Raw genomic sequence first — 14,114 nt, forward strand, 5'->3', positions numbered from 1 at the left:
TTAATTTGTTTTACAGGCATATCTTTCTGGGATGCTTTCAGTTTGTATAGAGATGATATGTTTTTCTTATAATAGTTTTATGTGAATTTTGACCTTGATCATTTCAAGTTGCTCATACTAAATGAGAACTCAATCTTCCTGAAGACTTGGAAAAAGTCTAGAAGAGCAGATAATTCTTCTAGCTTCACAGAGCTCTCACTTCTCTTATTTTACGTAATATTTAAAAATACAGTAGGTTAGACACAAGATGACAGATATTGTATGATTTCACTTGTATGAATGATCTAGCATAGACAAATTCATAGAGACAGAAAGTAGATTTATTAGGGCTGGGAGAAGGGGAGCATGGAGAATTCTTGCCTAATGTTTATAGAGTCTCTGGGATGATGGAAATATTTTGGAACTGTATGTTGGTGATGGTTTTACAACATTGTGAATGTAATTAATGCCACTGAATTATACACTTAAAGTGAAAAACTTTTATGTTATATATATGTTTTGCAAAAATAAAATTTTCCTAAGATAAAAAAAGCAAACATTGTCTTGATTGGTGAGATAGCCTAGTTCTGACCATTGCCCCCACTTTATCTAGATCTGGATCGTTCCTTTCTTTTGTCTCTATTGCCCCCAGCCAGTTCAACTTTGATTACACTCTCAATAGCTTCTCCTTCAAGAGGGTTTCTGTGCTGGAGGAGAGCCAAGCCAGGTCAGCTTCAAGTGTCCTCTGTACTGTCCCCTTCAGACTTTATTAGAGGTGGCTCCTTGCCACCTTATGGGGGCAGGCAGGTTATTTAAATTTTCCAAGTCTCATTTTCTTCATCTGAAAAACTGGTGGTCTAAGAATAATCCCTATCTCATAGTATTGTCATGGGGATTAAGTGATATAACATAAAAAAACCTTGGTTGATCTAAGTTGTCTGGCACATCACATATGCCCAGAATATATGAGCTCACCAATAAAAGTAGTATTCCCAAGAAGAAATTTAGCACACCTTGCTAATGAGTAACTAATTAATGTTAATTTTCCACAAATCTTGTTATGTTTTATATGCTAAAATGTCCAACTCAATCCAGAGTTAAACTAAACTACACATACACACAGGGATACCCTCTGGTAATTAGTGCAAAAGGAACTGGACTTTGTACATTTCCCTTCTTCTGACCAATGATAAGTGTATATGTATCATACTATCAAAAGATTTGCCTGAATACCCCTGAACAGGAACATTTGTTTGGAAAATATACACATTGTTTATCATCTTCTCTTCTGTTTATTTGTATTTGGGGTGTTTTCTCCTTGCATACATTCTGACAATTATGAACAAAGCAGCACTAAGGTAATTGTTCAGTACAGTTTCATTTCATTTTAATGTGGCTGTCCTACTTCCCATTTAAACAATGTGGGAATGATGTATAATTATGCATTGTTAGAAATTTGGGTATGTTTATTCTAAATTACCTTGACGAATAATTGTCAGTAGTTCTTTCTGGAGCATACCAACTGTATCATCACAGCACCTGGCAGATACATTTTTTTAGATTGTTAAGAGTTTCATGTTTCTCCCTCCATCAAATACAAACAATGGATGTTGAAAGGGCTGGAGACAGCAGAGAGATAAGATTTTCACGTCGCTTCAAGGCCTAGTTCATCATCTAAAGTTCTCCCTATCTGTTGATTGATGCCTACATTTCTTCTTTTTCTAAAAAGCCCGAGTTCTTGAGATGAATCAGGACTTAAAACCTGAAGGGAGACACTTGGTCAATGAAGGATGTCAGAAGAACTTTGATAAGGACAGCCTATAATGTACTGAGCTACACAAGTCATGTGTGTAACTTCCAAGTTGATATATAATACAGATAATTCAGAATCAGTCATATCTCTTTGCCTTCCTTTGATATGATAAGCACCAGGAAGATTAAAAAGAGAGTTGCAGCATTATGTCTGTGAACCATGAGAACTGGGTCTTTAGAAAAGCTATTCCTAGGAAGTGATTTAATTCGTATGACTTAAAGAGTAATACAATCAAACAGACAGTAATTCTGTCCCTTAATTCTTTGTTTTCATTTTTTTTTTTTTTTTTTTTTACTGTAGCTTCGGAAAGCAGTGATGGATCACATATCAGATTCTTTCTTGGAAACCAACGTTCCTTTGCTAGTTCTCATTGAGGCTGCGAAAAGTGGGAATGAGAAGGAAGTGAAGGAATATGCCCAGGTTTTCCGTGAGCATGCCAACAAGCTGGTGGAGGTAAGTTAAGAGAGGCTTGAGACTAGAATTTGTATCAGTAGGTTTAATCTCTATAAATGGGTCTTGGAATTTCAACAAACCAGGCTCCTGTGATTTTCCTGGATCTTTCTTTTACCTTCTGGTGACTCCATCCTTTGTAAAAGACACAAGTTTTCAGTAATCTCTCCTCTCACTATTACACAATTCTACACAGATTCTGAAATGTATCTGTTAATTTTCCTCAACAGTAAGCAGAGGCTGAAACAGGAGCAATAGAAGGGACAGTCCAAGTGCTGAAGACCAGCTTTGATTTGAAGAAGTAGAATTAAAACTTCCAAATGGAGATTTAGACACAGTTCCCTTTTTTATCCCATCTCTACTCACCCACCTAAACCCGAATTAGCTGGCCACATTATGAACATTGTAAAAATTAGTCTCCCCTCCCTAAAAGAGATGTTTGGAATCCTGGTAAAGACTCTTGGGGCAGTAGTAGGAGTGTAAGTTCAGGTCCTAGGTATATTCTCTGTGTTAGAGACATCTGTAGAAGTTGCTTTATAAATGTAAAACTGTACTGTTTGACTGAAACCCTTGAACTTCCTACTGTAGCCCCAGTGTCTTGGGGTGACATTAGACTAAAGAAGCTGAAAATAGAGTCATGCTTATAATATTATGGCAATCTTTCTGGCTCTGTCCCCAAATATGGGGCAAATACCCTATCACCCCTCACATTCCACCTACAGATTCCAAGATTTGGCTGCAATTCCAAGTTAGCCATTGTAGAATCCAAAGTCTTTCCAAGGTTGGCCTTGGAAGTTCTGCCACTTTCAACTTTAAAGAAAGAACAGCTGAAGAAGGGGCAGTTGGAGTGACAAGGGGAGGAAGAAGAGGAAAGGAAGAAAGTGAAATGAGTGCTACAGAAGTTAAAAATATTAATATGCAATAAATCATAATATTAGTATACATCATCCCAATATATATAATTCTAGTATTTACATGATAGTTGCAGACTTTATAGAGAACATTAATTAATGATGTGTTGTAGCTATTATCAATAAAGACAGGGACATGAGATTAGAGTTGTATGATAAACATCTCCTACTTTCAATTCTGCCGGTGTCCTTCTGTAATTCTGTGTACAGCCTCATTTGCAGATCATGTTTGAAGTTCAAATTTGATGCCCTGGGTAAGTATGAGGCCAGGGCCAAGTAGCTCCCTACTCTTTTTTTCCTTTCTTATTGACCCTGGACACAGCCATCGTTTCCCTGCATCCCATCTGTATATTTCACTGTAGGGGAATCCAGTCACTCTGGGTGATTCTTGATTCACAACTTGTGCCAGCAGCAGAAGATCCAGGTCGTTCAGACCCCACATTTCGAACTGTTGCTAACTTGCTCCCATAGTTGTTCCTTTCCTTCTACCTGTGTGGTCCCTGCAGCCAGCAGCATTTTGGAATGTCCGGATGCCCAGGAGGTGCCAGGACAAGGGTGTACATTGGCCTCTGTTTGATTAGACATGAGCTGGACTTGAAAACATTTCTGCATCTTATGTGCTTCAAACAAGTGCATCACTGCTGATGCAGACATGTAAGGAAACTTGAGCACTGGGCTTAGAGTCACACTTCTTCCAATTTGAAGTGTCTATATAGACCTGGGTACTTTTCTGGGCCTTAGTTTCTGTGTCTGTAATATGAAAAATTTGGTTGTTATGTTGATTTTCATGTCTATTACCTTGTTAAATTCACTTCCTAATGCGAAGTTTTGACTGTATCCTGTAGGATTTCTTATGTATATAGTCATGTTATCTGCAAATTATGACAGTTGTATTTCTTCTTTTCCAATCCTGTGTTTTCTTTATTCCTTGTATTATTGCACTAACCAAACCTTCAACTTAGAAGTATGGTAATAGATACTTTTGTTACCTTTAGATCTCAGTGAGGAAATTTTAAGATTTTACCGTTTATTATATCATTAACTCTAGATTTCTTGTGGATACTTTTGTTAGATTAACTTATTTGTCTTCTGTTACTCCTTTTTTAAGATTTTTAAAATTTATGAATATGTATAAAATTATGTCATATTTCTGGGACTATTGCATAATTTTTGTCTTCTTTATTCTCCTTTAGAGGGATCAAAAATATGCTTTCTCTCAGAAAATAAGTTAGAAGTTATTTTTTCTTTCTGTTTTCTGGAAGTGAATGTGTGAGAATGGCATTATATATTTTTTAAATATTTGGAGAAATTCACTGATACAGCAATCTGAGCCTGGGTATTTATTTGAGGAAGAGTTAAAAAATTGGAGATTCAATTTTTAAAGCATAAGACTGTTTAAATTTTCAGCTTCTTTTGGGTCAGCTTTGGTAAGTTGTATTCTAAGAATTTTTTATTTTCATTTAATTTTCTAAGTTTTTGGCATAAAATTGCCCATGTCTTCTACCATTTTTAAAACATGTATTAGAATCTGCACTACTCTTTCTTTTTTTTTTTTCCCATTCATCCCTCATGTGCCTAATTGTGTCTTCTTTCTTTTTTATTGATTAGTTTTGTAAGAGGTTGACCAATTTAATAATTTTTTCTAAAACATAGCTTTCAGTTTTGTAGAATTTTTAAGTTTTATTTAAGACTTATCTTTGTATTTCTTATCTTTGTATTTCTCTTATACAAGAATGCTCTTATCTTTGTATTTCTTTTTTTCTGCTTTCTTCTGCTATAACTTATTTTTTTTCTAACTTTTTGAAATCAATAATCCTATCATTGATTTTTAGCCTTTTTTATTTTAGTAATATACATGTTTGAGACTATAAATTTCTTCCTAAACTATACATGTCTCTGGTTATTTTCTGCTGACCTAATTTTTAGCTCACTCATCCTGTCTCCGTGTCCAATATGCTTGAAACTTATCTACTGAGTTCCATTTTTATTTAAGAATTTCCAGTTTTTCTGATATAATTCATTATCAGGTCATCTCCTTTAAAATATATTAATCAGAATTATTTTAAAAATCCAAGTCATAAAACTCCAGTATTTGAATCAATTTTGTTTCTGTTTTGTGGTTGCCCTATAGAGTGGTCCAAGCCAGTCCACAGTGGCTTCAACAGAGACAACAAGTGCTTTTAGTTTTTATCAGGCTTTGGGGTCTGGAGTCAAGATCTCCATGTAGGGGCTGGAGTTTGAATGTTTCTTCAGACTCTCCTTTAGCATAGGAAAAACAGTGGGCTTTCCTATCAGTTTGCCCAGTTTGTAGCACGAGGGAAAGAGGGAAGAGTGAGGCTTAAACATTGTCAGCAGCCAAACATTCAAAATAGAATTAAGACTCTTAATTATAATTAATCTCTTGTATTTGCCTGATGACTGGAATATGCCATGTTTCATTTAATTGAGTTTGTACTTGTTTAACTAAATGGTCTTGTAGCCCTTTGAGGCTTTCAAAATGGAGACTTTAGTATGGTGACTGTTTGCTATTTGATTTTATCTTGAAAATTCTTTGTTTCTGGTATGCTGGTTAATTTTTGATTGAATGGTAGACATTCTTATGAAAAATGTAGAGAATCTGTGTCTTAGTCTCTCCAGGCTGCTATAACAAAGTACTACACATTCAGTGGCCTATAAACAACAGAAATTTATTTCTCACAGTTCTTAAGACTGAGAAGTCCAAGACCAAGTTTCCTGAATAGGTGTATTCTATGAAGGCCTTCTTCTTTGTTCATAGCTTCTCACTGTGTTCTCACATGGTGGAAGGGGAGAGGGATGACTGTGGGGTTCCTTTTTATAAGAACAGTAATCCCATTTATGAATTTCATAACCTATGAAACTCTCAAGACCTCACTTCCTAGCCATCACATGCGGTATGAGGATTTGAAAGTGATGAATCTTGGGAGGACACAAACATTCAGACCATAGCAATCTGGATGATTTTTCTCTCCAAAGAGAATTCATCCTGTCCTCTGACAGGCAGCAGAGAGGCAAACCACCTCAGTCCATTCGAAGACTTGAAACTTCTCTGATTTGAGGCTAGTTTATGACTTTCTAAGGTATAGTCTACCTTTCTTTTATCCTAGTCCTATGGAATGGTCATTCCAGATGCCAAGAGAGAATAAATGAAGTACTTAGTATCCCACCTCATCTATGAAGCATTTACTACAGTTTTTGTTTTCTTGTCATCATGATGGGTGTAGACTTTGATTTGTTTTTGTATGCCTTTAGGGACTACTTGGCTCTTGTTATTTGTAACTTAATAGACAAAAAATGGTGGGAGAAAGCATTTAAAAATAAATAAATAATGCTTGTTTTTGAATGTCCCTTTGTTATGGGCCCTTAGTTCCAAGCCTCTGCTTCCTCGGCCGTCCTGTCCAGTTTTTGCCTCCCCAACCCTATGAGGTTGCTGAAAACTCTTAAAGAATCATTTTCCTCTCAGCAGCAACCTTCTATTTGTATCTGTGTCTTCTTCCACAATAAGAATTAGCAAATCCCTGAGAGGAAAAGTGAAATGCAGAAAGCTGGGCCCCCTTCAATGAGCATCTCTTTTTGATCTAGTCTAAGTTTTGACTCCTTTGGCTGATGTCTCATGCTTTGAAGCAAATTCTTTTATTTCTGCATTTCTAGTTGTTCTCAGCAGGAAAGTGAGATGAGTCTCTTACTAGGTTCTTTTTCATGGCTGGAAGTGGAAATTCCTGAGAGAACTGGGTGGGATACATTTGTGAGATGATTTTTGTTGTTAATATTTTTACTCAGAGATTTTTTTATTCAATGGAATGTGCTGTGCTTAGTCCCTCAGTCGTGTCCAACTCCTTGTGACCCCAGGGACTGTAGTCCACCGGGCTCCTCTGCCCATGGGGATTCTCCAGGCAAGAATACTGGAGTGGGTTACTACACCCTCCTCTATTCAATATTGGCATGGGTTGCCATTTCCTCCTCCAAGGGAGCTTCCTGAATCAGGAATTGAACCTGCATCTCCTACATCTCCTGCACTGGCAGGTATATTCTTTATCAATGGTGTCACCTGGGAAGCCCCATTAATGTAAATCACATAAGAATTATATATCAGATAATTTTGAAGGAAGAATGAATGAATAATCAATATTTGACTCTCAGTTCAGTTCAGTGCAGTCACTCAGTCATGTCTGACTCTTTGCAACCCCATGGACAGCAGCACACCAGCTTCCTTGTCCATCACTAACTCCTGGAGCTTGCTAAAACTCATGGCCATCGAGTGGGTAATGCCATCCAACCATCTCATCCTCTGTCGTCCCCTTCTCCTCCTGCGTTCAATCTTACCCAGCATCAGGGTCTTTTCAAATGAGTCAGGTCTTCGCATCAGGTGGCCAAAGTATTGGAGTTTCAGCTTCTGCATCAGTCCTTCCAATGAACACTCGGTACTGATATCCTTTAGGATAGACTGATTGGATCTCCTTGCAATCCAAGGGACTCTCAAGAGCCTTCTCCAACACCACAATTCAAAAACATCAATTCTTTGGCACTCAGCTATCTTTATGGTCCAACTCTCACAGCCATACATGACTACTGGAAAAACCACAGCTTTGACTAGATGGACCTTTGTTGACAAAGGTCTGCTTTTTAACATGCTGTCTAGGTTTGTCATAGTTTTTCTTCTAAGGAGCAAGTGTCTTTTAATTTCATGGCTGCAATTACTATCTGCAGTGATTTTGGAGCTCAAGAAAATAAAGTCTGTCACTGTTTCCATTGTTTCCCCATCTATTTCCCATGAAGGGATGGGACCAGATGCCATGATCTTAGTTTTCTGAATGTTGAGTTTTAAGCCAACTTTTTCACTCTCCTCTTTCATTTTCATCAAGAGGCTCTTTTGTTCCTCTTCACTTTCTGCAATAATAGTGGTGTCATCTGCATATCCGAGATTATTGATATTTCTCCTGGCAATCTTGATTCCAGCTTATGCTTCATCCAGCCTGGCATTTCTTATGATGTAGTCTGCATATAGGTTAAAGAAACAGGGTGACAATATACAGCCTTGATGTACTCCTTTCCCAATTTGGAACCAGTCTGTTGTTGTACATCCAGTTCTAACTGTTGCTTCTTGACCTGCATACAGATTTCTCAGGAGGCAGGTAAAGTGGTCTGGTATTCCCATCTCTTTAAGAATTTTCCCCAATTTATTCTGATCCACACAGTCAAAGGCTTTAGGGTAGTCAATGAAACAGAAGTAGATGTTCTTCTGGACTTTTCTTGCTTTTTCTATGATCCAACAGTTGTTGTCAATTTGATCTCTGGTTCCCCTGCCTTTTGTAAAACCAGCTTGAACATCTGGAAGTTCTCAGTTCACGTACCATTGAAGCCTAGCTTAAAGAATTTTGAGCACTACTTTGCTAGCGTGTGAGATGAGTGCAATTGTGTGGCAGTTTGAACTTTCTTTGGCATTGCCTTTCTTTTTGAGTTGGAATAAAAACTGACCTTTTCCAGTCCTGTGGCCACTACTGAGTTTTCCAAATTTGCTGGCATATTGAGTGCAGCACTTTCATAGCATCATCTCTTAGGATTTCAAATAGCTCAGAATTCCATCACGTCTACTAGCTTTGTTCATAGTGATGCTTCCTAAGGCCCACTTGACTTTGCATTCCAGGATGTCTGGCTCTAGGTGAATGATCACACCATCGTGATTATCTGGGTCATGAAGATCTTTTTTGCATAGTTCTTCTGTGTATTCTTGCCACCTCTTCTTAATATCTTCTGCTTCTGTTAGGTCCATACCATTTCTGTCCTTTATTGTGCCCATCTTTGCATGAAATGTTCCCTTTGGTATCTGTACTTTTCTTGAAGAGATCTCTAGTCTTTCCCATTCTATTGTTTCCCTCTGTTTCTTTGCACTGTTCACTTAGGAAGACTTTCTTATCTCTCCTTGCTATTCTTTGGAACTCTGCATTCAGATGGATATATCTTTCCTTTTCTCCTTTGCTTTTTGCTTCTCTTCTTTTTTCAGCTATTTGTAAGGCCTTCTCAGACAAGCATTTTGCCTTTTTGTATTTCTTCTTCTTGGGGATGGTTTTAATTACTGCCTCCTGTTCCATGTTATGAACCTTCTTCCATAGTTATTCAGGCACTCTATCAGATCTAATCTTTTGAATTCATTTACACTTCCACTGTATAATCATAAGGGATTTGATTTATGTCATATCTGAATGGTTTAGGGTATTCCCTACTTTCCTCAATTTAAGTCTGAATTTTGCAATAAGGAGTTCATCTGAGCCCCAGTCAACTCCTAGTCTTGTTTTTGCTGACTGTATAGAGTGTCTCCATTTCTGGTTGCAAATAATATAATCAGTGATTTCAGGATTGATCATCTGGTGAGGTCCATGTGTAGTGTCATCTCTTGTGTTGTTGGAGGAGGGTGATTACTATGACCAGTGTGTTCTCTTGACAAAACTCTGTTAGCCTTTGCCGTGCTTTATTTTGTACTCCAAGACCAAACTTGCCTGTTACTCTGGGTATCTCTTGATGCCCTACTTTTGCATTCCATTCCCCTATGATGAAAAGGACATCTTATTTTGTCCTTAGTGCTAGAAGGTCTTGTAAGTCTTCATAGAACCATTTAACTGCAGCTTCTTTGGCATTAGTAGTTGGGGCATAGATTTGGATTACTGTGATATTGAATTTTTTGCCTTGAAAATGAACAGAGATCATTCTGTCATTTTTGAGATTGCACCCAAGTACTGCATTTCAGACTCTTTTGTTGTCTATGAGCGCTACTCCATTTCTTCTAAGGGATTCTTACCCACAGTAGTAGAAATAATGGTCATCTGAATTAAATTTGCCCTTTCTGGTCCATTTTAATTCACTGATTGCTAAAATGTCAATGCTCACTCTTTTTATCTGTTTGATCACTTCCAATTTGCCTTGATTCATGGACAAACATTCCAGATTCCTATGCAGTATTGTTCTTTATAGCATCAGACTTTACTTCCATCACCAGTCACATCCACAACTGGGTGTTTTTTTCACTTTGATTCAGCCTCTTTAGTCTTTCTGGAGCTGTTTCTCCACTCTTCTCCAGTAGCATATTGAGCACCTATTGACTTGGAGAGATCATCTTTCAGTGTATTTTTGCCTTTTCAAACTGTTCATAGGGTTCTCAAGGCAAGAATACTGATGTAAACCACATTCCCTTCTCCAGTGGACCATGTTTTATCAGAAGTCTCCACCATGATCCGTCCATTTTGGTTGGCCCTACACAGCATGGCTCATAGATTCACTGAGTTAGACAAGGCTGTGATTCAAGTGATCAGATTTGTTAGTTTTCTGTAATTGTGGTTTCCATTCTGTCTGCCCTCTGATGGAAAAGAGGCTTGTGGAAGCTTCCTGATGGGAGGGACTGGGGGAATCTGGGTCTTGTTCTGATGGGCGGGGCCATGCTCACTAAATCTTTAATCCAATTTTCTGTTGATGGGTGGGGCTGTGTTCCCTCCCTGTAGTTTGGCCTAAGGCCAAACCAGGACTGTTGTATTCAGTGCCCCTGACCCCATGGCAGCCCATTGTCGACCTGGGCCTCCGCTGGAGACTCCTGGACACTCTCAGGCAAGTCTGGCTCAGTCTCTGTTGGGGTCACCGGTCCTTTCTTCTAGGTGATGCGCAGAAGGTTTTGTTTGTGCCCTCCAAGAGCCTGTTTCCCCAGTCCTGTGGAAGTTCTGTGATAAAATCCCACTGGCCTTCAAGGTCAAAGTCCCTGGGGGTTCTCACTCCCTTTGCTGGATGCCCAGGTTGGGAAATGTTGTGGGCCCTAGAACTTTCACAACAATGCAAGAACTTCTTTGGTATAATTGTTCTCCAGTCTGTGGGTTGTCTGCTTGGTGGTTCTGGGTGGGGCTCACATGATGCACCTCCCAGGTCTGCTGCAGCCCGGAGGACCTGTCCCCACGGCAAGCCACTGCTGACCTGTGCCTCCGCAGGAGACATTGAAACACTCAAAAGCAGGTCTGGCCCAGTTTCTTGTGGGATTGCTGGCTACCGGCACACACAAGGTTTTTTTTTTTTTTTTTTTTTGAGCTCTCTGAGCATCTCTGGTGGGTATGGAATTTGATCCTAAACACAATTTCACTCCTCCTACCTTTACAGGAGACCTGGGTTCAATCTCTGAAGAAGGAAAAGGCTATCCACTCCAGTATTCTGGCCTAGAGAATCCCATGGGCTGTACAGTCCATGGGGTTGCAAAGAGTCAAACATGACTGAGTGACTTTCACTTTTACCTTTGCTTATGGTTTCATTGTTTTATATTCAGTTTTCACCTATTTTTATGTGTTTTTTTTCCCTTATAATTCTGTATCTTTTTCTCCCAGTTTGGTATTTTCTATTCAGAGATGAATGTGATGAGGTGAACAGAAGGTATCACAACCTTTTATACAATGTCAGTTTTTAGACAATCTTTAACAAAGACAGTTTAAGTGAAAATAAAATATTAACAAAGTATGAATAGACAAGAATAATTTGAATTTTCATAATTGCCTTAACAAGTGAAATTTTTATGCTTTTTTTCCCTATAGTGTTTGTCACATTTAATAAAAACATAGGTGAATTTATACCAGAGTATTTCTTGATTTGAGAGAGTTTAACAGATCAGCAATGATGCTTCATGAACCATACAATCAGCCACTATAGGAAATACCACCAGTAGTCATTTCCCCCCATCTCCAGAATCCAGCTAATTCCTTTCTTCTGAGGGTGAGCTCAGGGCTTCAGGGCAGGGCTGACTCTGAAGGAGTGCTGATCTGATCCAAGCACACCTGCTCTATCTCATTCCTAGGCTTTCTGGAGAAATGCAGTGCAACTTATGGCAACTCAGTACCAAAGTAACATGGTCTGGGCGGGGGTGAAGTGAATGTAAAGTGGGGCAAAATATGCATTGCAGCAATAAATAAATGAATAAATAAATAAAACTGAATCTGGAAAATAACATGTAAAATCAATACAGCTGTTTCAGAGCCTCCAGACAGGAACATTTCTTCCATGGCTTTGCTTTCAGTGTATCTGCCTGCTCTTCTTTCTACTCCCCCATCTTTACCATAAAAGCCCCAGTGCAAACTGCATACCCTCTAGTCTGGGGAAATGCAGGGTCCTCCCAACAGGCCTCTGTCATATGCCTGGTCTTTCTGCATGCAGCAGCCAGAGTGAAATTCTGAAAATGCAAATCAGACTGTGCAACTGCCCTGCCTGAGGCATTCAGCGATTTCCTCTTGTTCTCAGGTTGAAGATCAAGGTTTTAAGAAAGCCTGCAAGATCTGCAGAATCTGGCCATCTCCACAGCCTCCAGGCTCATCTTTCTGTCCTCTCCCACTTCCTACATGGCAGGCATCAGACACACAGGCTCCTTTCTGTTTGTTGAAAGTGATATGCCGCCTCCACCTGGGCCTGTGCTTACTTATATTGACCCTTTCCTGACAGTCTCTCTGCTCTACCCCTTCCTGTCATTTCTGATTGCTCAGCTTTTAGCACAAACATCATGTCCCTGAGTGGGATCAGTTCCTCATGTTTTTCACCCTCATGGAACCCTATTTCCTTTTTTAAAAAACAAAACAAAACAAAAACCAAACATTCGTGGTCTCAGAGATTTTCTAAAAATCTTTTCCCCAAGTTTTACTGAGATATAATTTACACACATCACTGTGTACATGTTTTCCTTTATTTTTCTTCTTGTTTTATCCAGATATATTTGATGTGTAGCTGTGTTGTTTATTCTCTAAGTCATGTCTGACTCTTTTGCAATCCCATGTACTGCTCCTCTGCCTACGGGATTTCCCAGGCAAGAATACTGGAGTGGGTTGCCATGCCTTCCTCCAGAGGATCTTCCCAACCCAGCACCTCCTGTGTATATTTGTGTGTACACACACATATATATGTGTATAGCTGTGTATATTTGATACACAGCTCTGTATAAGCTTAAGGTATACAGAATGATGATTTGATATACTTCCTGAAGTGATTACCAGAAAAAGCTAAGTGAACATCCATCATCTCATATAGATACACAACTAAAGAAACAGAAAACCATTTTTTTCCTTGTGATGAGAACCCTACTTACTTTTGATTTGCACACATCCATCTGTTAGCCTATCTGCTCTTTCTCTTGCTAAATTAGCAATTTCTTCAGGAAAAGGACCATGTCTAATTGATTCCTAACTACTTAACAGGTAGCTGAGTGCCTAGCATAGAGGAGGTACTTAATAAACAGATGCTGCCTGAAGAATGAATGAAATAAGTGAGGCCTAGGATATTACCAGCACGGCTGCAGGACCCTGAATAGGTATTTCTTGGATCAATAAACAGTCATTGGGCTTATTTACCTCCCCAGTGTACTCAGCAAGGAGGAATTGTGAATCCTAGAGCTTATATGAAGAACTCCCATTTCTATAGAGTAGAAGGGCTTTGCTATTGGAGACTGTGAGAAGCTGAACTAACTCTTGAGTTAATGCCTGTTATTTCTTCCCTGCATTTGCCTTACAAGCACGCAGTTGTCCTTATTCTTGGTTACAGAGGATGCTAGAGAGGGAGTTGGTTCTCTCTGACAAATTGAAGCATGTCACTGAGGCCATAGGAGTGATGAGCTACACAAGGCAATCTTGATTCTCTGCTTCATCATGTTGACTTTGTTACTTTTGGTAGAGGCTCCCCATGCAGGGTAGGAAGCTGTGTCCGTTAGAAAATGCAAGGTTTGAAAGTAAGGCACAAAGCTTCATATTCAGAATGAGGAATGGGATCATCAGTGAAGCACTGATGCTGCTGATGCTAAGTCACTTCAGTGAAGCACAGACTGCCTTAATTTCAGTCTTGAGTAAGTTGCTTTTCTCCACCAATCCCTCTGCTTGCACAGAAGATTCATTTAGCCACAAGTGTTTACTAGGTGGTTACCATTGCTGGCAATAAACAGTGAACCA

The 14,114-nt window shown here is 39.0% G+C and overlaps 1 protein-coding gene across 1 annotated transcript in view; it reads left to right on the forward strand.

Moving 5' to 3' along the window:
* The window catches only part of CTNNA2 (catenin alpha 2), a 1,329,932-nt gene that overhangs the window by 1,066,540 nt on the left and 249,278 nt on the right, over nt 1-14,114 (forward strand). The window contains exon 9 of the mRNA XM_061156261.1: nt 2,093-2,245. Coding sequence (XP_061012244.1) covers nt 2,093-2,245 — 153 coding nt within the window. The remainder of the gene's footprint in view (nt 1-2,092; nt 2,246-14,114) is intronic.

This window comes from Dama dama, chromosome 11 (assembly GCF_033118175.1).
Source record: "Dama dama isolate Ldn47 chromosome 11, ASM3311817v1, whole genome shotgun sequence".
NCBI classification, from domain to species: domain Eukaryota; kingdom Metazoa; phylum Chordata; class Mammalia; order Artiodactyla; family Cervidae; genus Dama; species Dama dama.